This window comes from Pezoporus wallicus, unplaced genomic scaffold (genome assembly GCF_028554395.1).
Source record: "Pezoporus wallicus isolate ANWC-B61680 ecotype Strahan unplaced genomic scaffold, APGP_CSIRO_Pwel_v1 contig_4046, whole genome shotgun sequence".
Taxonomy (NCBI): Eukaryota; Metazoa; Chordata; class Aves; order Psittaciformes; family Psittacidae; genus Pezoporus; species Pezoporus wallicus.
Window position 1 is genome coordinate 20,054 of NW_026638285.1, and position 24,158 is coordinate 44,211.

General features: G+C 45.2%; 2 protein-coding genes across 6 annotated transcripts in view; one reads left to right on the forward strand and one right to left on the reverse strand.

The window, feature by feature from the left end:
• The first annotated feature begins 106 nt into the window (after nt 1-106).
• On the forward strand, nt 107-20,188 carry TELO2 (telomere maintenance 2). Of its 3 annotated transcripts, none has more exons than XM_057410272.1 (20): nt 107-394; nt 808-1,085; nt 1,779-1,847; nt 2,483-2,630; nt 2,996-3,098; nt 3,873-3,941; nt 4,863-5,004; nt 6,184-6,320; nt 6,904-6,992; nt 7,594-7,704; nt 9,520-9,605; nt 9,889-9,980; nt 10,992-11,108; nt 11,862-11,933; nt 12,479-12,649; nt 13,355-13,446; nt 14,209-14,308; nt 14,674-14,738; nt 15,365-15,480; nt 18,515-20,188. In XM_057410272.1, the coding sequence occupies exons 1-20, from the start codon at nt 108-110 to the stop codon at nt 18,616-18,618; spliced, it is 2,448 nt and encodes an 815-aa protein (XP_057266255.1). In that variant the 5' UTR covers nt 107; the 3' UTR covers nt 18,619-20,188. The 3 variants fall into 3 exon arrangements, with proteins under 3 accessions (XP_057266255.1, XP_057266256.1, XP_057266258.1); XM_057410273.1 differs by having other exon boundaries at nt 7,597-7,704; XM_057410275.1 differs by lacking the exon at nt 15,365-15,480.
• Nucleotides 20,081-24,158, reverse strand: part of IFT140 (intraflagellar transport 140) — a 77,567-nt gene continuing 73,489 nt past the window's right edge. For all 3 annotated transcript variants that reach the window (XM_057410271.1, XM_057410269.1, XM_057410270.1), the window contains 7 exons: nt 23,791-23,919; nt 23,277-23,459; nt 22,136-22,342; nt 21,706-21,918; nt 21,461-21,627; nt 20,977-21,118; nt 20,081-20,422 (listed from right to left, as the gene is read on the reverse strand). In XM_057410271.1, the coding sequence (XP_057266254.1) occupies nt 20,219-20,422; nt 20,977-21,118; nt 21,461-21,627; nt 21,706-21,918; nt 22,136-22,342; nt 23,277-23,459; nt 23,791-23,919 (1,245 nt within the window). In that variant the 3' untranslated portion in view covers nt 20,081-20,218. The remainder of the gene's footprint in view (nt 20,423-20,976; nt 21,119-21,460; nt 21,628-21,705; nt 21,919-22,135; nt 22,343-23,276; nt 23,460-23,790; nt 23,920-24,158) is intronic.

Genomic DNA, 24,158 nt, shown 5'->3' on the forward strand with positions numbered 1-24,158 from the left:
AAAGACCGGACGGCACCTTTTTCTGGCGTTACGCGGGCAGGCACCGCTGATTGGCTGTAGCAGAGGGCGGGCGGAAGTGGGACCGCGGCGTCTCTCCCGTCTGTGTCATGGCTGCGGCGGGGCTGGAGCGGGCCCTACGGGAGGCTGCGGCGGGGCCGGAGCGGGTCGGGGAGGAGGCGGCGGCAGCGCTGGGCGCAGTGCGGACTGCGCTGGCGGCGGCGGGGGGCGCGGCAGCCCTCGGGAAGCGAGAGCGGGCGCTCTTTGGAGCCTTTTTGCGGAGCCTGGCCGGGGCGCCCCGCGCTGCGCGGCCCGAGGGCGTGTGGCAACGCTGCTTCCTGGAAGGGCCGCCCGTGCCCGTGTTCTGCGTCCTGCTGGAGACCCTCGGCTGCCCACGGTCAGTGTCCGGTGCGGGCGGATGTCCCTCGGGGGCTGCCCGGGGCTCGTTCTCCGCAGCGCAGGAGGGAAGGGCGAGGGTGTCTCCCGCCTGTGCACAACGAGGGCATAAATGTGCGGGCGACAGCAGGTGGGAGGCCCTGCTGTGCCCTCGGGTTTCTTCGTTTCAAACCATATGCAGTGCTGGTGCTGCTCGCAGAGGTCACCAGCCTGTGTTTAGCAGTGCTGGCCGGGTGTCCTGAGACATTAGGGGCTGAGGAGGTTGAAGACCAAAGAGATTAAAATCCATTTGATTTTAATATTATTTTGATTAAAATTCTGATACAGCAGCAGTGTTGTGGTGAGACCACAAACAGTATGCACGTCTCTATCAGTTAAGAGGGGCAGGGGCTTACTGCTGTTACTCTCTTCCAGCCCTAGCTTACATCCGAGAGAGGTGGTGGAGGTTCTGGAGCAGTTCCTGCAGGAGGGACGGATGTTGGCTCTGCTGTGGGAGGTCTGCCAGCAGCCAGTCCAGGCTGGCTCCCAGGAGCCGCAAGAGTTCCTGCTCAACAGGATTGTGTGTTTGCCCAGCCACGTGAGCAATAAACTGGAGGGGAAAAACCCACCAGTGTTCTTCCCCCAGAACTACTTCCCTCTCTTGGGTGGTACAATTATCCAGGTGCTGCAGAAGATCTCTGATTCTCTAAGAGGTAAGATTGCAGGAGGACTGTGCTATGGAGATGGCACTTTTGAAGAGGTGTTTTGTGCATGGACCCCATTGGCTGATGCTAACAGGTATTGCAGAGCTTCAGGTTCATCCTTCAGGCTGAAGTTCATTGTGCTTAAAAGCATAAGGTACTAGGGATGAGGAAGATGGCCAAGGTTTTTTAAAATCCCACTGAAAGCTGCAGTCCTACAAGTCATGTATTAGGACAAGGGGGAATGGCATTAACCTGACAGAGGGGAGATTGAGATGGGATCTTAGGAGGAAGCTCTTCACTGTAAAGGTTGTGAGGTGCTGGCATAGATTGCCCAGAGAAGCTGTGGCTGTCCCATCCCCAGCAGAGGGTTAGAACTGGATGAGCTTTAAGGTTCCTTCCAACCCAAACCAGTCTGGGATTCTGTGATTTGTTGACAGAGCTTAACTCTGGTCATTTGGTCTGTGCTGAAGGAGTCGTATGGAAAATTTGTGACACTGTGGCTGTTAACCATTGTGTTAAAGAGGGACTGAACTACTTTAGTCCTCTGACTCTCAGTGGTTTGTGCCTGAAGGCAGGTGGTGGAGGAAGAGATGATGCTTGAAGAGACTGTGTTTTCAGTCTTCAGCACTTTCAGAACCTCCTTAAGGTTGTTTGAAGGGTGCTGGTAATGTGCTTGTTAAGCTTGTGTCTGTTTTATCCCAGGTGGCTTGGATTGCTCAATCTCTTTTGTTTCTCATGTCGTGGGGAAGGTATGCACTCATGGAAGACAAAGTGAGTGTTTCACTATCCTGTTCTGGGGAGGGGAAGGTCTGTTTTACCATATTAGTGCAGAAGGATGGCAGTGATGATTGGCAAAGGAGGTGGGAGACTGACCTTTGGGAGTTTCATGAGTTCGGATGTACAGGCTGCTCTCTACTTTCTGAGGCTAGTCAGCTACATATCTGATAGATGTTGATGCTTTTCTGTCAGCTCCTGTCAATGTGATCTGTTCTCCTCTCAAAGACTGATAAGGTGATGAGCTGCCTCATCCTCCCATTTGGGGCAAAACTGTTAAATGCTCTTTTAGGGCTTTTCACCCAGTGCTCTGAAAGTGCCTTGTAAATACCAGCAGAAATCACTCCTATGGGAGTAGCCTTCAGTCTGGCTTTGCTTAGGACTTTGAAGCCACTGAACACAGAAGCAGTGAACAGGGCTGGGGAAGAACAGGAAAGGTTTTCTAGCTGTTTAGTGTCATGAGGAATACTTGAAAGTTCCTTAGCCTGCTTATGTTAGTTTCTGCCACAGGAGCGATTTAGAACTACAGTCTGTACATTGTATTTCTTCATCTTGTAAGGATGTTGACCTTGAGTACTGTTGCACCAGTTCTGGCCATCTGGTGTATTTACCTGTTTCTTCTTATGCTTCAGAGGAAATCCTGGGCATTCTGGTGCCCGGCCTGATGGAGCTCACCAAGTCAGACTGCATCTGGCAAAGAATTTGCTGGCGACTGGTTGAATGTGTGCCAGATCGCTGGATGGAGGCGGTGGTCCTTGGTTTTGTGCAGCAAACACCTGGGTAAGAACTCTGCTTTCCTCCCCGATCTGGAGCAAAGGCTGGAAGTTTTCCATGAATACTCACAGAATCAGTGTCTGAAAGATGCTGGGATGTGTTTGTGCAGGCTCCCAGTTCCTGAGAGACCGGGGTTATAAAGTAGTTGATTGTCACCTCTCATGTAGAACACCCGCCATTCCTTAAAGATCTGTATTGTGACTTACAGTGAAAAACCAAGTGCAAACATTTCTTGCAATTGCTGACTTACTCTTGAAGTTTAGCAGTGTTCTAGAGACTGTTGCAAATAGCTACTCACAGAATTTCCTATGATGAGTTGCAGCATGATAGTAATTCCATGGATTCCTAATGTTTTGCTCTTGATTTGCTAGGGCAGATGTCCTGTCTAGGTTGCTGGGAAACTTGGTTGTGAAGAACAAGAAAGCTCAGTTTGTGGTGACACAGAAGGTGGTGCTCTTGCAGTATGGCCACACGGTGAGAACTCTGCCTTGAACAGCAACGTGGGAATGCCTTTTTCTTCCCCACGTGCCAGTGTGTTTTTTAGCTGAGCTGCAGGTCTTCATGGGTAAAATTTAACTCTTCACTCTGAAATCAGTGTCTCCACACATACCTGAGCTGTGTTCACTTACATCCCCTCAGCTGAAGGTAATGAAGAGGGAGAGGTTCAAAGCAGTTGCTTTGAAATCACAGGATTCATTTACTGTCAGGGTTGATGGTGAATTACTGTACTCTCTTTCTGGAACCAAGTGGTTATTTGCTCATAATTTCAGTGTTCTGGGGAGACCTAGTTAATTTAGAATCTGAAAGAAGACACTGAAGAAGCCATGACCCACCCTCAGGGATAAGAAATAGGTTAAAGAGATACAAGGACTGTTTGGTTTGGCTTTTTCCTGTGCACCTAACTTTGGCACAGGGTGTTAAGACATATTCTGTGGTTTGTGATATTGTTGAGAGAGATGTTCTCTAGACTTTGTGTCCCATGTTTGTTCGGGACTGTGCTGATGTGGTTTTGATGGTAAAAATACTGCTCTGTGTTTCTGTCCTGTTTTTCCATGTATTTTGTCAGCAACTGCATGTGTGTGGGTTTGGTTGGTTGGTTGGGTTCTTTTTTTAATTTACTCACTTTCCTGTTTCTGAATGTTGTAAACCAGTCCCTCAGAATGAAAAGTTTAATGTAGTAGAAGTGCACACGTGTCCTTGTTGTCACTTTATGCCCAGTTAAAGCAAGTCCTGTGGTTTTTGTTGCAGACTGCAGTGCTACAGAACCTCCTTGGCTACCTGGCTGTGGATAGCCTTCGGCGTGCCTTGTTGATCAAAGTAAGCTGTAGTAACATTGTTGGTGAGGTACCAGATGGCAAAACGCTCTGCTGGTGGGGGGGGGGGGGGGGGGGGGGGGGCGGCGGGCGTGATGCACAGTTTTGGTACTTCTCTGAGACACTTCTGTTCCTGTCTGTGAGTGTGAGGGAAACCCTGCCTCAAGTAAATTGTGATTTACAAATCAAAGACTTTCTGCACTGCTGAAACGTTAGTTTTTCATAATTAATTGCTAAATTCCCTGCCAGGTAGCAAACCTAAGGAGGCTTGGATTCTAGTAGATGTCCCCTGTCCTCCATCTTTCTCAGCTTCCTCTGTCATCCCCTGTTTGCATGGCTGGGCAGATGGCAGCAAGTGATGAAGTTGGTTGAGAGCTGTCTGTGCGCCAAATGGTTGATGCTTCAGAATCTCTCATGTACCTTTTCCTCAGTGGGGATGCAGATATTTTCCCTTTCCAAGTCAGCAGTGTGATGGAGCTTCTAGGAAATCTGTGTCTCTGTAAACATCTACCATTTTTATTTTTTTTCTCTCCACTGGTTACATGTTCTAAAATTCTAAGGGGATATTGTATAAGATTGGACTAAATTCCTGTCATATCACATTGTTTTTTGACAATAATATGTATTACTTTATATAGACTATTTATTTATGAAAAGTAAGTGTATTTACCACTTTAAAAATCTATATATTTAATAATATATCAAATGAAGGTGGCATGGAGGTCTCAGTTGGTGAAACACAGTATGTTTTGGGCCCTGAAATACAATGTTAGCGTAAGGTTCACCGGGAAACATGAAGACCAAAGGGCAATCAGAATATATGGCGTGTTTTATGAAAGTACATACCAAAATGTGTGTCAAAAAGAAGATTACTTTTACATGTAGAGAAGGTCCATTTCAGACCAGCTTGAGTGCTTTGCTCTAGGTGCTGCAAGAACTATTGGAGACATGGAGCAGCAGCAGTGCTGTGAGACACTCGCCACCTGAGCAGCAGCAGTATATCAGCAAGGCCATACTTATCTGCCTCTCCCACCTGAAGGAGACTGAAATCGAGAGCTGCAGACAAGGTCAGGCAATGGGAAAAGTGGGGATGAGATTTATTTAGCAGAAGGTCTGTGAGTAGAAAAACATCTTGTTTTGCTGTGTGGATAAACAAAATGGTCCCATTTTCATCTTGGCAAACAGGGTAGCCTGCTGGAATCCTCTTTAGCACCCATATATTACCAAGTGCATAGCTTGAAATTATGGGATTGCAGAAGCATCTCTGACCTGAGGTCAAACCTAAATATGGTTTAGGAACCCTTCAGTTTTGCTGCAGGAAAAGGAGAATTAACTCTGGGACTAGTTAGAGGAGCGGCATGATCTGCAGTTTATATGCTTAGTGTTGGAGCATGAGGGTACAGGGGAAAGTATGTCGGGATAAAAAGCTGTTTGGTTGGTCTCTGACTAGCCATGTGCCCAAGGACCTCCAGTTTATTGTACACTGTGCAGCACACTGGGGTCCTGCTCTGAAATTTATGTTTTTATTGCAATAAAAAAAAAACCAAACTGTTCAGTGTTTAGAGTTACTTCTGTGTGTGGCTTTTTGGGGGAAGCAGATTGACTTACAAGACCTGTTAATCTGCTTCATTTAAAACTTAATTCTTTAGGTGAATAAGTGACCTATTATCCACTAACAGTAGTGTAGTTTTATAATCAGTTTTTTATCTGACAGCTGTTGAAAAGTTAGCTTTTCTGAGTTGAAGGATGTCTTTCTAACACAGTAAGCCTGCTTGGTAAAGCTGGCAACCATCTTTCTGTGTGGGCTGAGAAATACCACTGTTACTTGCCTGTTTCAACTTACCTAGGCACTGTGGGAAATTTCTCATTCATGATTGTTGTACTGGTCAGAATTTGTAGCTTCCTCAAAACATGACTTTAGTGGCCTTGAAGCATTCCAAAACAAAGCTAAAGATTGACTTGACTTATGACCCTTTTTTGTTTCAGTGAAAACTGAAATACTCCAAATTTAGACTCTATTGTAATGTTTTGTTGACTTCATACCCCATGAAAAAGCATGGGTTTACTGTATTGGGGCAGAAGAACAAAACAGCCACTGCAGAAAGAGAAGTCACAGTTGCACGGGCCTTTACTGTCTTCCTTCCAATGACTGGGTGGTGAGCAGCTAAGGATGCCCTCTCAGGAAGTATAAAGGTGGATTTTTCTCTGTCACCATTTCATGCACAGTTTGTTGGTTTTGTTTTCAGAGCTTCTCACAAGCATGATGGAGGGTGTGAAATGCCACTTGGACAGCAGCCTGCCACAAATACGGCGTCTGGGCATGATTGTGGCAGAGAGCATTAGTGCAAAAATAAACACTGATGGGCCCGTCCTGAAGTTTCAGGTGAAAGTTACAGTGAAATTTATGTCTGGTGTGTAGGGTGTAGAGGAGATAAAAGCTTTAAGCCAGGTGATTCAGGACATTCTGGCAAGTTCTAACACTTACCCTTTAGAAATAAGGAGAGGTGGCAACACTCTGAAAAAGAGAGGAGATCTGTTTACAAAAACCAACTCTATAGCAAATAGCCTCTGACTTGAGATTTTCAAGACTGACAAGGGGAAATACACTTTGCTGTTTCCAGGAGAGTTTATAAGAATTATGTAATTAAATCACATTAATTCTTTAAAACTCTGCATCATCCCTGATGTCACATTGCTATTTATTAAGTGTTTTAAAAACTGTAATAGTATTCAGGCAAGGTCTGATCAGGTGCCACTGTTAAATAGGGACAAAGATTATATGTGGCACAGATTGCTTTACCGCATAAATACATTACTGCTGGCAGCAGAGTGATGGAAACAAGTGGGATTTATTTGGGTTCATATGCTCTTGATTCAGTCTTCACTGGCAAGAAGCAGAAGGGTGAAATGTTGAATACTGGGCATATTGCAGTTAGAGTTCAGTAACAGTTGCTCTGACTGTCCAGTATGAAGAAGATGATGAAGCAAGAGAGCTGAAGTCCCTCCTGGTGCAGACTCCACCATTCTGTGCTGTCCCCAGCCTTCCATGTGATGAGTAAGACATTGTTACTGTTCATCTCCCTGCTATTTGTTTATCCTCTCCGTGTCACATGCTAGAACTGTATAGAGTATGCAAGATGTCATATATATTCTTAAGCATTATAATGCACCTTATTCTTACAATGCAGTGTAGCAGTTATGTTAAATTCATAACCAGAATGGTAATATGTATTAAAATTGCTTGTTGGATAGCTGAATGTGGTGAAACCATGCTCCAGGGGTCCTTGTGCTCCTGGGTAGAATCAGATGGGCCTTTCTGTTCTTATCTATTGTATTCACTCTACTAAATATGTTTATTCCCCATTTGTTCAGTTTCATTCACAGCTTTAAATATGGGGCACGCCAGGTTACTGCAGGGGAGCACAGCAAATTTTTGTTACCTATTGCTCTTCTCTTAAGATATTCTGCTTTTCTTCTCCCTCACTCAATTCTCCTTCCCAGGACTTTGCTCCTTGTGTTAGCCAAGCTAGGTGGGAGACTGCAGCAGAAGTAATTATTTGCCATTCTCTTCAGCCAGCAATGGTTAATGGTGTGGGTAGTTTCTTGCTCGTAAGGACTGTTGCTGTATTGGTTTTAATATTTCTTGTTCCTCACAGCAGGAATGAGAAAGCAGACACTGCACTACCAGTGGTATTGGAAAGTAATGACAAATCACATACAGCAGCCCCTGTGATGCCGGATGAGGAGCTGGACACTGAGATTGACAGGTATGGAGCAAGAAACTGCTAGGAAAAGGAAAACAAGAGCAGACATGGGGAGAAGGGAGCTATTGGTAGTTGCATCTCTTGGCAAATCTTGTGCTGACCTTCTTGTGGCATGCAGCGCAGCAGGACTTTACACACAAGCAGAAATTACACACAAGTCAATACTTTTCACATAGCCCACTTATGTACAACCATTCTATTGATTTCATAGAATCATAGAATCGTTAGGGTTGGAAAGGACCTTAAGATCATCTAGTTCCAACCCCCCTGCCATGGGTAGGGACAACTCACACTAAACCATCTCACCCAAGGCTTTGTCCAACCTGGTCTTGAACACTGCCAGGGATGGAGCATTCACAACTTCCCTGGGCAACCCATTCCAGTGCCTCACCATCCTTACAGTAAAGAATTTCTTCCTTATAGCCAGTCTAAACTTCCCCTGTTTAAGTTTGAACCCGTTACCCCTTGTCCTGTTGCTATGGTCACTAATAAAGAGTCCCTCCCCAGCATCCCTATAGCCTCCTTCAGATACTGGAAAGCTGCTATGTGGTCTCCACGCAGCCTTCTCTTCTCCAGGCTGAACAGCCCAAACTTTCTCAGCCTGTCTTCGTACGGGAGGTGCTCCAGCCCCCTGATCATCCTTGTGGCCCTCCTCTGAACTTGTTCCAACAGTTCCATGTCCTTTTTATGTTGAGGACGCCAGAACTGCACACAATACTCCAGGTGAGGTCTCACGAGAGCAGAGTAGAGGGGCAGGATCACCTCCTTCAACCTGCTGGTCATATTCCTTCTGATGCAGCCCAGGATACGGTTTGCTTTCTGGGCTGTGAGCACACATTGCCTGCTCATGTTCATTTTCTCATCAACCAATACCCCCAGGTCCTTCTCTGCAGGGCTGTTCTGAATCACTTCTTCTTCCAACCTGTAGCTGTGCCTGGGATTGCTCCAACCCAGCTGTAGGACCTTGCACTTGGCATGGTTAAACTTCATGAGGTTGGCATCAGCCCACCTCACAAGTGTGTCAAGGTCCCTCTGGATGGCATTCCTTCCCTCCAGCATATCAACTGAACCACACAGCTTGGTGCCATCAGCGAACTTGCTGAGGGCGCACTCAATCCCACTGTCCATGTCACTGACAAAGATGTTGAACAAGACCGGTCCCAACACCGATCCCTGAGGGACACCACTCGTTACTGGTCTCCAGGTGGACATTGAGCCACTGACCACAACTCTTTGTGTGCGGCCATCCAGCCAGTTCTTTATCCACCAAGTGGTCCATCTATCAAATTGATGTCTCTCCAATTTAGAGACAAGGATGTCATGCGGGACAGTGTCAAATGCTTTGCACAAGTCCAGGTAGATGACTTCAACTGCTGTACCTCTGTCCATCAGTTTCATAGCCCCATCATAAAAGGCCACCAAATTGGTCAGGTATATCTACTACATTTTCTGGAATTATGGACATATTTAGCCATTCTAATAGTGGTCCTGCCTTATTCTTTCACTTTACCAATATATGAAGAAATCTCAAGAATCAACTTCTGGTCTTTTGGTCACCTGCCTTGTGCCTGCAGTTTACCAGGAGATTCAGTTCCAGATCTGGTCACAGAACTGCTCTTTCACTGAGCTTTGGTGTAACTCATAGGACTGCCTAAGGAACCCTTTCAGGCTAGGTTTCAGCAGTGCTGCAGGATGATGCAAGCGGTGACAGTGTTAGGACAATGTATGTGCTGGTTCTTTCCCTTTTCTGTGGCTAGCTGGACAAAGGAAGAATATCTGTACCCCATAGACTAACTCCTGCCTTCATTTCTCATATAGTGATGATGACCTCATCCCTTATGACATGTCAGAGGATAAAGAAGTAAAGATTAAGGCTCCTATGTATATCCGAGACTGTATTGAAGGTAAAAGATTTTGGGCTGAGTCTTTATCTGCTTTTCACTGGTTGTAGCAGAGCGATCCCTGTGTAGGCTTTTTTTTTTCTGAGCTAATTTGAAGAAGCTGTAGGATTTCAGTAATCTGGGCTCAACTAATTGTGAGTAATTTCACGTAAGTTCCTAATGCTGGTTGTGCACTGGGTCAGTGATCTCTGCCTGTAACGAACACGCTAATGGCAGAAGAAAGCTGGGGGTATATACCCAATCACAGCCATTCTGTTAATAGCTTTTGTTTGTCTTTTACCTTCAGTCTTGACAGGATGTGAAGATATGGACAAATGGGAAGCTACAATCAAGGCTCTTGAGAGCTTGGTTCGAAAGAATCCAGAGGCAACAAGAGAGGTGAAGTAGTATGAGCTGAATTCCCAGTGGGCTGCAGTACAGGATTATCCCTTTGTCCTCATGAGACTAAATATGCAACAGAGCAGGAGGCCAGGCTAATGTGTACCTGGATTTAAAGCTTTCAAATTGGGAAAGGAAATAGAAGGAAATAGCCTCTTTGGAGGTGAGGCTACAGAGCACAAAGGGACAAAGCAGCAGGCAGAGGTTCAAGCAACAGTGTGGCATTTAGCAGCTCCAGTGCTGCAAATGAAATGCATTGCAGGTAAAGCTTGCCAGCAGTGTGAAGAAGCAGAGGAAGCTCCATGCTTTGTGCTGTGCAGAAAAATCCATGAGAAATGCAGCACAGAGCAGCCACAAATTCCTCAAACCAATTGATTTTCATTTTGGATTGAATTGATTTTGAATGGAAATTGAATTTGTTACTCCTCAACAAAAGGGAGATAAAATCAAACAGACTTCTCCTATTTGCTTTTACAAGCATAATGTCTTCTGGAGGGAGCAGTTGGATTCTACTGGTGAAGATGAAAAGCTGAGGTGAGAGGAACCTGGGACAAGGTCACCAGTGTGATGTGTGCTCACCACCACTTGTGAGCACTTGAAGGCAGCTAAGAAACCATCTCTGCCACCTGAGAAGAGGAATTGGTGTAGTCTGGTAAACAGCACACAGTCAGCTGCTGCTTATCAGACTTGCTATTGAGCTGTATGGGCTTCAGATGTACCCTTTAACCCATCAGTTACAGTGATAAGTCCTCCTATATAATGATGCCACCACTTGTCCATAAAGCCAAAATGAACGTGGACACAGAAGTTGGCTTAGGGTTTTGTTCAGTGTTTTGAGAAAACTTGATGGCATTTATTTTAGTGTGTTTTCTCTCCCTCCTAAGTAATTGACATGTTGCCTCTATTCCATACACTCACTGTCTTTGCTTAAACATTAGGAATAGTGTGTAAATCCTGTGAGAAAACCAAACACCTGCAGTGTTTTGATTTCTTTTTGCATGTTTTTAACAGGTTAGCGTGGAGTTGGCAAAGATACTGCTGCATCTGCAGGAGAAGACCTGTATTGAAGGCTTTGTGGAGCTCCGACAGAGAGCTCAAGTAGCTGTTTTAACCACAGATCCAATACCTGTGAGTCCCTCTTAACTGCTTTCATTTTTCCAGTTGAGGCACAGCTAAAAATTTAAGGAGCTGAAATCTCTTGCTAGCTTGATAGAAGCAGCTACCAGGGTGTGGTAGAATACTAATCTCTGTCTAGCAGCATTTATGGTCAATGCAATGAAGAATCTGCAATGGATGACTGAAACAGCAGTAATGAGGAAACTCTGTCAGAGCTATAACAGACTGGAGGAACTGTTTGGAGGCTGTTAGTATATCTGACAAAGCAAATTAAATAAGGACGTATTGCACTGAAGGAGAGATTGTTTTGCATAGAGGAAAGCTAAGGCGCAAATGGCTTCTCTAAAAAAAGACTTATGTCTAAGCTAGAACTGTCAGTTTAAAACCATTACCCCTTGTTCTGTCAGTACAGGCCCTGATAAGTCTGTCTACATCTTTCATAGAAGCCCCTTTAAGCATTAAAAGGCTACAGAAAGGTCTCCTTTGAAGTGCCAAAGCTGCTGTGGCATTTGTTAGGTACCTCTGCCTAGGAAGGAGAGAAGGATGGCAAAGTCCCATTTGTCATTTACTTCCTTTGGGAGAATCTAGAAGTAGAAGTGTCTAAATTTCCTCTGTTTGCACAGCATATCTCTTCATTTTTCTTGGAGGCTTGCTGTTGACTAACAGGAAGCAAGACTTCTCCTGCAATGGAGTGCGTTTAGAATTAGTGGGAAGGCTGTTTCCAGACTGGATTTTTGCTCACTGTGCTGTGATTTTTCTCTACAGGTAGCAAAGTACTTGACATCCCAGTTCTATTCTCTGAACTACAGTCTTAATCAGCGCATGGACATTCTTGATGTAAGTGCTCTTCTTTTCACTTCCCACTTCACTTGTGTCTTTGTTGCACCAGTGCTGTTTTCCTGAGAGGTAATGGGGTTATCTTTTATTCCTTGGAAGAGGAGGCAGAGCCATGGAAATCTCTTATTTGTGCCTGGCATTCCCTTCTCATTTGTAACACTGCTACACTACTGTAATACAGTGATCCTTCCTCACACAATGAAAAACATGGGATGGTTGTTTGCCCAGGAGAAGCCACTGTTTCCTAACATGTCCTTGGTCTGTCAAACTTCACTTTCTGAAAGACAGCAATCTGCCTGGATTCCTGCATCATTTTACTTGCTGTGTCTGAAGAAGGAGCCCCTGTTCTGTTTCAGGGCTGAGGGACTGAGTGCTTGATCAGTACCTTGAAGCCAGCTGGCTATCTGGGGTCACTCACCTTGCTATTCTGCATTCAAAACCTGCTGTGCTTTCTGCCTTCCTATTCCTAGCAGTTTGGGTGCAAGTAACTGTTACTGTTCTCTAGTACACCCTTTTTTAACAGAACCTCCATCTTTTTCATCTAGGTATTGGTTTTGTCAGCTCAGGAGCTGTCCCATCCCAAATCCCATTGGAAGACCAAGCATTCTGGTGCCCCAAAACCTTGTATCCAGCTCCTTCCTGAAAGTGACAGCTCTAAGGACTGGAGAAGAATTGTTGATGAGAGAATCAAAAACAAGACTCGGAGATTTGCTACGGTGAGGCCAGGGCACACAAAAACCAATGTGAAATCCAGCAAAAACAGGGATGCTGGGAGCTGCTGTAGTTTTATCTGGAAAGAGCACAATACCTGTGAGATTGGTCCAAAGAAAATACTGTGTAATTTCAAATACAAAATTATCTTGGTATCTGGCTGAACCAGTGCAAAATACCAACTCCTTCAGCAGGGAGAGGAAAATAAACCTTGAACTGCTTGCCTTGCATTGAGGGATAGTTGCTGCTGTTCCATGGTTGTTCTGAGCTTGTCTGGCCACTGCAGGGAGCTGTGGCTGCACCTTACAGATACCAGAGCCTCCTCCATCAGCCTAGCTGCCTCTGGACCTGGGCTGTCTTAGCCTTCCTATTTTTAGTAAGATAAATGGATTCCAGTTTCCTAGTTCCGAGAACTCCCCTGTGGTTCTTCCTGGAAAACTTGCTTGCCAAAAAACTCCATTATCCTTTGCATGTTCTTGTTTCTTGTCTCTAACCCAGCAATACTGAGTTATATTGTACTGAAATACTTAGATGTGTGAAAGGATCTCAAGGTGGGAAGTGATCCATCCAATCTGGAAACTAGTAGCTGTAGACGTACGAACAGGCAGTGACTGACAGCAGGATGGCTGCAAGGAACCTGTAGTTTCAACAGTGGTGTGAAGTGTCGGATGCTGCATCTTGTGTCTAGACTTCATTTTTCTCTTGGACAGGGTCAGTCTCAAGTGGAACTGGCTTCCAGCCCAAATGAGTTCAATTCTGTTGCCGGACACTTCTTTTTTCCATTGATTCAGCACTTTGACAGGTGAGTGTGAGCATACTGGGTCATGGGCATGGCAGTGGCTGAGTGAACTTGCCTCAGAGAAGCAGCCTAAAACCCAGAAGCTGTGTGGAAGTCCAGTGACACCACACTGATGCCTGGCTCATGCATAAAGCTTAGAGAGGAGGAGTTTGTGGTCTCTTGGACTTAGCCTATGAAGTCTTGTTGAGTAAGAGTATGTGAGATCCTGCAGAAGAGAAGGTCTGTTATGAAGAATAACCTGTCAGCAGGTACAGAGGATGATGATTTTGGCAATACTAAACCCGTTGTCTTGGCTGACCCTCCTTCTTGGGGAGATTGCAGTCTTAGCCAAATTTAACTCTGTTTCAGGTTTGGGCCTGTCACCTGGACTGGTCCTTGAGACCACATTATAGGATGTGGTTCATTGTTAATCACTTAGGTCTTTGCTTACCTAAAGATGGCTGAATAATTGATTCCATGAGAATCAAGATTCTTGGCATACCAGTCTTAATGCTTTATCTCTAGTATGGCAGTAATGCTTTCAGTAGTAAAGTCTGTTAGTAGAATAAATGATACCTGCTGTAGGAGTAGAGAGTATCATTGGTCTGGGAGCAACGATGAGAGCAAACAGCTGTGGCTTGTGTTAAACCGGGATTAACTTTAATGACTATGTCATAGGGATTCAGACTTGTGGGGGAGTTTGCCCTGCATAACCACTGTGACTGCTCCAAAGATGCACTGATCAGCCTTCTCACTGCTACAGGACTGTGTGTCTTGCATTTGCAGGCCTCTGACAACATTTGATCTCCTGGGGGAAGATCACTTTGTTCTTGCAAGACTGGTCCACACTTTAGCAGTCTTGATGTATTTGGCTGTCAACACTGTGGTAAGAAAGGCTGTGTGAGCTTGCAGAGAGCAGGGGAGGCTTCCAGCCTAGGAACCCTGGGCCTGTCATGCTGAGACTGGCAGCAAGTTTGAGTCACGTGTGCTGAGAGTTGAGAAAAGAGCTGGGAAAAAAATGGTCAGAGAAGAGGCAAGGGAGCCCTGCACAATCCTGTGCTGACCCTGGTAGAAAAACTATCAAATTGGGTGGGAGGTTGGGCTCATCATTTTGCTACCTAAGTTTCCTCATCTGTAAAATAACGTTAATCATAACCCTGATGTTCACAGCAGAGCATCTCAAGGTGCAGTTCTGTAGGGCAGTGTGAATGTGAAGGTGTTCAGTGTTTCTGTCATCATCCTGTTTTGCAGGCAGTTGCTGCAATGGGAAAGGCACTGCTGGAGTTTGTTTGGGCTCTGCGCTTCCACACTGACTCGTGAGTTCTGGTTGTGTGCTTTATTTTTTAAAGATCAGCTGCCAGCCAGTCTTCAGCCATGGTTTCTCTTTGTCCAAGGGTAGCACCAGAGTAAGAATGTCAGTGACTTAATACATTAACTGTATGCTCTCTTCCATCCTAAGTATTGCAAGAATATGAAATGAAGGCATTGCTTTAATGTCAGGCCAACGTATGAACCTGGCTACTGTCTCGTAGTGTGGAGGTACAGCCATTAACTATGGAAAACACAACAAATTTCTTGATCAACTATCCATGGGATAGTTTCATCTCTTTATCTAGGGAGCTCATGGAAGTTTCAATTCAATTCCAGTATGCAATGCTGGGAAGAAATTAAGACATATAGCGAAAATGCTGTAAACATCCAGTTTCTGGTTTGGTCTCAGACTTGCCCAGGACTCTGAACTACACTAGACTTCCTGCCCTACCCCATGGCAGGGGCTCTGGATGTGAGCACTGTGCCAGCTGCTGCATAATTCCACTTCTGATCAGTAGGTATATGGCAAAACTCATCCTAATCACAAATATTTGAAACTGGAGAACCCTTGAGGTGAGGAAATCAAGGTAGAGCACAAAGCTGCAGCCTCCAAACAGTCTTTCTCCAACAGGTACGTGCGCCAGGGCCTTTTGTCCTGTATCTCCTCCTTGCTCTTCAGTGTCCCTGCAGAGTGTCTTCTGGAAGACATGACAGAAGAGCTTTTGGAGACTCGGTCTTGGCTGGGAGGTAAGAGACAGTAGTGTACACCAGTGTTTTTCTGGTTCATGGTGCAGTCTTTGTGCAGCATCTCTGGTTGTGATGGCAGCAGGCATGTCCTAGTGTCATACACCAGAGATTTGCACAGTACATGTATTTATTGCTTGCTAGTTTAGGTTTCAGTGGTCTCACACTGTATTACCAAAGTATATAAGTATAAGCTGAGAGCAATGCATTTCGAAGTTGACTCCTCACAGGCCAGTCAAAAAAGTCCCCAAATATATTATGTGTCCTCCTTCTCTGCCTAAGCATCCAGTGATCCACTTCACGAAGCTGCAGAAAGTATTGTCATGTTGCATATTACACTAGTAATAACATACAAAGCTTGTACATCCCGTTTACACCATGTGCACAGAACATGGGTTTCATTATTACTTAAGATACAAGGAAGTGGAGCATGGCCCCATCTCCTACTGCTGATGGAAAGAACAGCCTATGAAAGACAGCAGATGACTGTGCTGTGCCCAGCGCACCCTCCATCCACACAGGCTGCTTGTGGGTTCTGGTAGACTGGAATCGCACAAGTTGGGGGTCAGGTATCACAGTGTATCAGAAGTACAAGAGAAAATAATGTTGTGTGCTTTGTAGCTCTGAAGCCTTCCCTGTATTCTGGGGGGACCTTGTGTGACTCCCTGAATTGGTTTCCTTCACCATTCTCACTCTTAGTGAGTTGGCTTACCACAGGGAGCAGGCAGGAAGCAATGCTGACACAGCTGGGCTGGGATTCTTGCAGGCTGTGGAACTCTAACCTCGGAAAGGAAGAGCTGTGCCTTGCGGGGCTGAAAACTTTACTTTTCCCATGACATGGTGTGTTCTGGCGAATCTGCTTGTCTCTGCAGTTAACACTGCTGTTATCAAGTACAGCCTTCCCAGGAATGTGTTAAATGTATTTTCAGCATGAGGGTCTGTGTAATCTGTTTTTAATGAGCTATTTTTGGAAGGAGGATGATGACAATGCTAGCAGCTTCTTTTTGTGCCTGTAGGTAGTGTAATAGCCATTTCTTTACATGTAGTGCTTTGGCATGAAAATTGCATGGTAGATCCTGGTGGGTCATGTGAAGATCACAGTTGTGTGTGTGGTAGAGAAGGGAAAATTGTTACAGGATCCATTCAGAAACCTTAAAAAGTACTACCCAGCTCCACATCTGGTCACATACAATGCCAGTACAGTTTAAAAGGGCTGCCAAAGCTGCTTCCTGAAACAAGAAGCTTCTTGTGCTGTCCCTTTACTTGTCGTTTTAGGACTGCTGGGAGGCACCAGGCTCCTCCTCACTGCTGCAGCTGGTGAAATTGGTCACTAGAGGCCTGCTTTGTGACTGGATCATAGCTTTGAGCTTGTGCACTTGCTGCTGCTTCATGACTCTTCCAGAAAAGATGTGCAAGACATGTCATGTATTAGACCTACTCTTATAGCTTGGAAAAATGACAAGCTGTCAAGCATGCAAGCCTACTGCCATACCTAATGGCCAGAAGTCATATTTTTGGATGTCAACTTGAAGCATCTGCATTTCTCCTGCTGTGGCAAAAGCACAATGAGAAGTAGTGGCTAGAAAATATTATCCGTGACCATTCAGTCAAGTCTATGAATCTGCTGCAGTTTGTTTCTCTGTCATGTCTCTGCAGACTGCTGTAGTTCATCGTGTGAATGTGACTGACTGTTCCTGCCCTTCAACAGAACTGTTCCCTATTAGAAAGCATTTCCAGTGTGGTGGAAGGAACTACTTCAGTCACTGTCACAGTACTATCCATTAGTGGATGTTCTGTGCCATTTCAGGTGGAGAGAGAGGCTGGGATCCACCTTGTCCTGTCTTTCATTAGTGCCATGCTGGACCTAATGTAGTAGCCTGATCTTTCCCGGGGGAGGGAGGGAATACCTAAACATTTCTAGGAAACAGTTCCTTTAATTTCTCAGCAGCTGCCTTTGAGGGAGTTCCCCACCCCTTGCCAGTGCTGTAGAGCTGTGTCATAGATAAGTTTGTTTTATGTGAGGACCTGAATGATACTCTGGTACCCTGTGGCTCCCTTTTAGTCGCAGCAGTTCAAGGTCTGTGCTCATGGCAATTGGAAACACTGCCAACATCAGTCTCTTAGCTTCTGAACTTATGCTCATGTTGTAATCTCCCCCTTGCTGCCTTCTGTAGAGAGAGCACAGAAACACCATCGTGAAAGCTCTCCCTGCAGGATAAATAGCCCCACTCTGAATGAGTCATGTGTTTGGACTGATGAGCTGGGCTCTGAGCACACTGCTTTTGCGTACAGGATATCCTCACACAGGCTCTCTGCTCTTCCAGGCTCCCCCTGCTCAGACATCCTGTGTGCATCCTGGTTTTTACTTTGCAGGCCGATTAAGGGCCCCTGAAATAACAGCTGCTGGAAGCAGCTTCATGCCCTCCCTTAAATACTGCATAAAGTGGGAAAGAACTTACTGGATTATCAGAAGACTAATTGCTCAGTATGGAAAATGTGTTGAACTTGGGTCCTACCTCTTTCTTTCCCCTATTTGAAGGGCAGCACAAGTTTCAGGAGGGAGCACTGAGCATGTGTCTAGATCACAGGAACTGGCAGAATGGAGACTTCAGGCTTTTGAATAAGTGGATTCTAGTTACAAATAGCATTCATGCTAGAAGATCAGCTGTGGACAGGTGATGTATAGCTCAAGGGCACAAGTCGAATCGGGCAAGAAGGTTATACCATGGAATGCAGGGTCAGGCAGTCAACCCAACTGTTTATTTCTGCTACAAGAATGAACTGAGCATTGTCACGTGACAGAGTTTAGCTAAACTCATACTGCTGAATGTGATCAAGGTTGAGCATTTTTGGTCTAACGTAATTCTTGCAAATGTCGATGTCCAACCTGGATGTTGCTGCATATGCTGGTGTGTCTTGTGCTGTTCTGGAGTGGTCAGTGAAAGAGCAATACTGCTAAGTGAGATTAGGTGAAGAAGCGTCAGGTAAAGGACAGTTTTTCCCATTTTCCAGCTCATGGTGGCTGCTTCTTTTACAGATGTGGTGGAGAAAGATCCTGATGGGGACTGCAGGAGACTGGCTTTGCAGAACTTGCTGTTCATGGAGAACCTGAAAAAGAAACTCCAAACTGCCCCTTCCTAGCTGGAGGATAAAAGAAATGACCTTTTTGTGCTCCTGCCAGCTGGATGTGTGTAGGCGCTGCCTGGGCCTCCAGCAGTCATCTGGCTGGAGGAGGGGAAGAAAGGGGAAGGGTGCAGAGCTGTGAACTAGCAAACCTGACTTGACATCTGGACTTTGTAGTGGAGGCCAACTTAGTGAGCTACTGCTATCCGGTACAGCGTGTACAGATGCAGGAAGGTAGGCAAGTGCTGCCATCCTCCACCCACCCCCACCCCTGTTATTTATAACCTTGGCAGGTTTGAGTGCTCTTCTAAAAATACAGGGAAGATCTCATAGCAGGCTTCTTGTCAGAAAAAGAGAGGCTGGAGGGGGCCACGCACCTCCAGGGCTAAGGCTCCCATGTCTTCCAGCTGTTAGCATTTGGTCCAGTAGTTCCTGGTCTGCTGTTGGAGGGGTATACAGAATGCCACTGCTGGTGAGATGCAAACTGGACAGCTGAAGTTCTGAACATGTGCCAAGCCTTAAAGGCTTGAGCTAAAGTTGCACAGTGGTTAGGGGAGAACACAGCAGGAATTCTTTTTGTATCATCTTAGTACAGAAATAAGCTTCTGTTAAAGGACAGCTAACACTCAGATTTTTGACCTTAAAATCTGTCCCTCCCCTTCTTTCCTGAAAGCATACAGTTCAGAAACTTCACATTCACCCCAAGTTTTGAAGCAAGTCACAAAACAGGAAAAAGAAAATCCCTTCTCAGCAGAAGGGCTGGCAGGTAATATGAAATGTATGAGAGAGACCTTCATGGGCAGGATGACAGGCTTAAAGGTGAGCAAAGCCTTGGTTGCTTACGCTGGGGTTCACTTCTCATGTGAAGCCCAGCTTCTTCCCATGCCTGGGAAGAAATTTGCAGCCTAAAGCCTGATTAGTACAGTGCAGCTTGACATAACTGATGTTTGGAAAAGAAACTTCAAAGTGTGAAACAGCTTGAGCCATGGGATTAGAGCAGATGTGACCTCAAGGGGTCCCTTCCACCCAAACCATTCTGTGAGTCTAAGGTTCAGTCAGATTTCTGTAAGTGGCTCTAGCCTGTGTAACCCTGTAATATATTTAAACACAAAAACTTTGCTTTGGAGGAAGGCTCCTCCATTCTACTGGAGTTTGACTGGACTTTTAGCCAAGCTCCTACCCAAGCAGGATAGGGATTGTTTTCAGAAGTTGTGACTTCCAGGGAATGACCAGTCAGTTTGCACCTCAGCAGATCAAAGCTGGACTTGAAAACTTTTGTCACCTCAGGAGCTTTCACCTCAGTTACTCAGCTCTTTTCTGTACTTGGAAAAAGACCTGAAGTTACAATATACAGTCCTTGTTGGGTTTATTTCCCCCTCAAATTCATTAAAATACTAAAACCAGCTTCATAACAGGATATTGACATAAATATTTGTATGTAGTGTTTGAGATAAGAGAGTAACTTCAATACTGTTGCATATACAGTTGAATAGGAAAAATAAATTTCTTGTTAATAATCAAAAAGCCTCCTCGCAGCCATCGTGACATATGGTCCTAACACAGACAGAATAAATGACCTGGTATTAGAGTCTGCTTTGCCTTTGGTAAGTGTAAGTTGTCAAGGTTCCTCTACGTCATCAGCCACTTCTTGTCCCATCTCCTTGTTCTCCATACTGCTGTGGAGAACAGGCTGTGGAACCGGGGTTTGGCTGACAGGAATGCCTGTTCCTCGGTGGACTGCCTCAAGGGTCTGCTGCGTCACATAGTAGCTCAGGTTAGTGACTGGAATTCTTTTCTGCATCTCCACCAGGTACTGGTAAGCCTAAAGCAATGCACAGAGCTTGTTACAGGGCTGTTGTGCTACGTGAGTTCCAGCAGCCCCCCGTGACACACAGCTGAGGCCTTGAGAGGAGCTCAGTGTCAAGGGATGCTAGCGTGAGGCCAGGAGCCTGCAGCCTTGGCTGACACAGCAACCTTTCCTAGTGACTTGTGTCAATTCCGTCTTGTTCAGTTTAATAAATAAGGGGTCTCCAAGCCTGTTTTTATATTCTCCTGACAGCTGAAGCAGTGTCAAAACAATGTGGTAAATAAAAGGTTAATGAGCACAGCTGGAGAAACTTGTGCTTGGCATCCCTGTGTTTCATAATAGCAGCATTAAAGCCATTCCTGTCACAGAGCCAAGTCATAGTGAACTTGTCACCCAATACCATGCTAATATGGATGTAGTTCCTGTGGTCTGTCACACCTTGCTGAGCAGTTTGGTTCCTCTAAATGAGCCTCTACTATGGAATGTCTTCCTCTAGGAGAACCAAGCGATACCAAGCTGCACTGGTATGTGTAAAGTACAGGCTCTGTAGACTGGAAGAATTAACTTACCATATGGAATTCCTCCACTTGTGCATAATGTTCAACCAGAAATCCCAAAATGTCACCGTGACGGATGATAGTGTCATAATCTTGTTCAGCTAGGAGAAGTTCACACTGTCGGACTGCTTCTTTGGAATCCTCACAGTAAACTCTAGTAGAGAGCAAAAGGAAACTGGTAACAATCAGAGAGGGGAGAGCATTCAGCCTGTATGGGAAAACCAGGGAAGGTTTATTTTTACTGTGCCATGTTTCATAATCACCCTTCTGACTACACTTTCTTGGGTCAATACACTTGCTAATATTTCAGGTTACCTTTTCATCTTTGATGTCAACAGCACTTATAAAAAGCACATAATGGTTTCCTTGCTAGAAAAATGTAACAGCAGCTGTTAGAGGTGAGTCTGCAAATTGTCTATTAAACTGCAGGTATTTGTAGAACTTCTTGTCTGGTATTTCTGTCATTAGTTCACATGCTCTGACTCCTGCAGCTCACCTCCGAGCATGGATGAAACGCTTAATCAGGGTCAGCTTGCTTTGCAGATGTGCTAGTTTGCTTTCCTGTTCCGGAGGGCTTCTAGTCTTTGCCTTTGAAAGGCACTTACAGGCTTCTGTCAGGGCTCCTTGTGCTTTCTCATAGTTCTGATACTCATCAATTTCTACCTGCATAGGAGAAATGAGATGTTTTGCTCCAGAGATAATAAACCAAGCACCTTTAGCAAGTCACAGAAGGGGATGTACCTGAGCACATGCATCATAGAAACCTGCCAGGAGGTCCAGGGCCCGCCCTTTGGTGTAGAAACGGATGATGTTCTTCATAATCTCTGGGTCCTTACGCCAATCCAGGGATTGTAGATAGTTGGCTGCCATGATATAAATCTCTCTTTGTTTGGAAACTCCCGCAAAGAAGACAATTTTCTCAGTATCTCCAGATTTCAGCAGTGCCCTCATAGCCTAGCAATGGAAAGGGGCACATGGGGGAAGAAGGGGGGGGGGGGGAAATATCATTGTGAATGTGAACCCACAAGCTATGTGAAGATGGATTAGAAGCCTCTCTACTGTATGAAGTCTGTTCCAAGATATACTTCTCAAAACACCCTTGTTTTGAGGAATCTTAGGAAGGTAACAGGCTCAGCCTCCTCAGCTTTTCTCCCTAAATATCCAGGCTGACCTTTAACTTGTTTCCTGCTTGTGTGTATTTCTTGGTGGCCAGGTGGTAATTGCCTTGTCTCATGCAGCAATTGGCAATCTGCTCCAGCAGCTCTCTCCGGGACTCCTCAGAGAGGTCCTTGGAGTCCTTAGAGACAGTCATCTTCTCAGCCATCTCCTCTGTAATGGTCAGGTTCTGCTTCAGGCAGAGTTGCAGAGCTTCGTGGTACTAATGGGAGTGAGAAAGCAATGGGATATTGCAGACACTATGCTGATACTTCATACTGCTTGTGAAATTAGCTATATGAAGGCACAAACACTAGCAGCTGTGAATGCTCTATGAGAACACTGTTGTGCAGTCAAGCATCCCAGCATCCACCAGTTCAAGCACACCCCATCTCATTTTGTTTGCTAAGAACACATTTGTTCTTCCATGAAGACCACTGATTCTTACCTGTTTTCTCAGAGGACACTAGTGTGGACACTAAAGATTCATCCATTTCATCTCTTTGAACAGGACATTCTCAGAGGCACACAAGTCACACAAATGTCTTAGGCATGATTGATCGTATGAAGGTTTTCAGCAGATACAAATAAAGTAAATATAGGCATTTGAAAGATTTTTTTAAATATTTGCTACTTCCCATATAGGAAAAAATTCTGAGGGGGACAAATAATAGCTTTTAGACCACAAAAAAGGCTACCCTACCCATGTAAAATGCGGAAGAAAGTAAGACTGGAGCTCACTGAAGAGTAGGTGCGGGACTGCTCTGGTAAGGCTGAGCTTCAGCACAGTAGAATGTGTAAAAATTTAGGAGAGGAATGAAGCACCTTAACTAACACAAGAGGGACGTTATGGTTTTTTTGATGATGTTCTAATTTCCTTGTCTACAAATATGTTAGTTTTGAGAATAGGAGTTGTTCTTGTCCCAAGATTGCAAAATCTGCAGGTTTTAAGCAAGAAATAAGACCAAAAGTCAGGAACCCATTTCTAATGTTGAGCCAATTGGGCTACCATCACTCTGGCCTGAGAAGAAGCTTCAAACCTCATACGTGCCTCCACGTCTGTTTACCAGCAAAGATCAGTGCATGTGTGTGCACTTAGGCGCTTCTTGTGCTCCTCTTTCCCCATGCAGGGAGGGCCCAGTGAGGCTGGAGCTTACCTTTTTGGCTGTGAGCAGCAGCTCCATTGCCTTCTCATACTGTGCGTGTTCAATGAAGAAATCGGAGCAGCGAGCCAGCAGGGTTGGGTCTGACCTCTCATCCAGGTCTTCAGCAATCAGCTGTAGGGCCCCAAACTGCTGTGTGGCAAAGGCTAGCTCCAGTGCTTTGGAGAAATGTCCTGCCTGCAAAGTTAAGAATACTTGAATACTTTAGAGACTAGAATAAGCACGGCGGATCAGGTTACAGGATACTCTAGAATGGATTAATAAAGCATAAATGACTAATAAACAGTATATATAGTAAAAACTAGTGTTCAAGGCCAGGTAGGACAGGGCTTGGAACAACCTTGTCTACTGCAAGGTGCCCCAGCCCTTGGCAGGAGGGTTGGAACTGAATGAGTTTAAGGTCCCTTCTGACCCAAAACAGTCTGGGATTCTGTGATACAGTTGATTCCTCTGCTGCAGGAACTGCTTCAGTTTAAAGTTTGATATTTTTTACTAAAAAGGTATTTACCTTGTGGTATAACATGACAGCTCGGTCCATTTGCTCTCTCTTTTCCTCATAATAGCAGGCTGCCTCTATCATGTCTTCCGGAGAGCTCAGAAGAGCCAGGTTCATCAGCTGGTCATCTAAATTGTGCTCCTATTCAAAAGCAAAAATTTGGCTCTAGGAATGCTACAAACATTTCATTAATTCTGTCTTCTGGCAAGCCTGCAGCTTTATGCTGTCACATAAAAGCCCATCAACCCTCTTTTGTGTAAAACCCATACCAACCCAAGTAACTTTGGGCTGCAATGATAATTTGTTTCAGGCAGTTTTCTGTTGATATATAAAAGAAAACAGCATCCCATGCAACCAAGCAGGCAGAAACTAGGAGCATC

What these genes read in the sequence shown, in the direction of transcription:
- TELO2 (XM_057410272.1), top strand. Translation starts at nt 108, where the DNA reads ATGGCTGCGGCGGGGCTGGAGCGGGCCCTACGGGAGGCTGCGGCGGGG. An exon ending in GGCGTGCCTTGTTGATCAAA is followed by an intron (nt 3,942 to 4,862) that starts GTAAGCTGTAGT and finishes GCTTTGCTCTAG; the next exon opens with GTGCTGCAAGAACTATTGGA. An exon ending in AGCGCATGGACATTCTTGAT is followed by an intron (nt 11,934 to 12,478) that starts GTAAGTGCTCTT and finishes TTTTTCATCTAG; the next exon opens with GTATTGGTTTTGTCAGCTCA.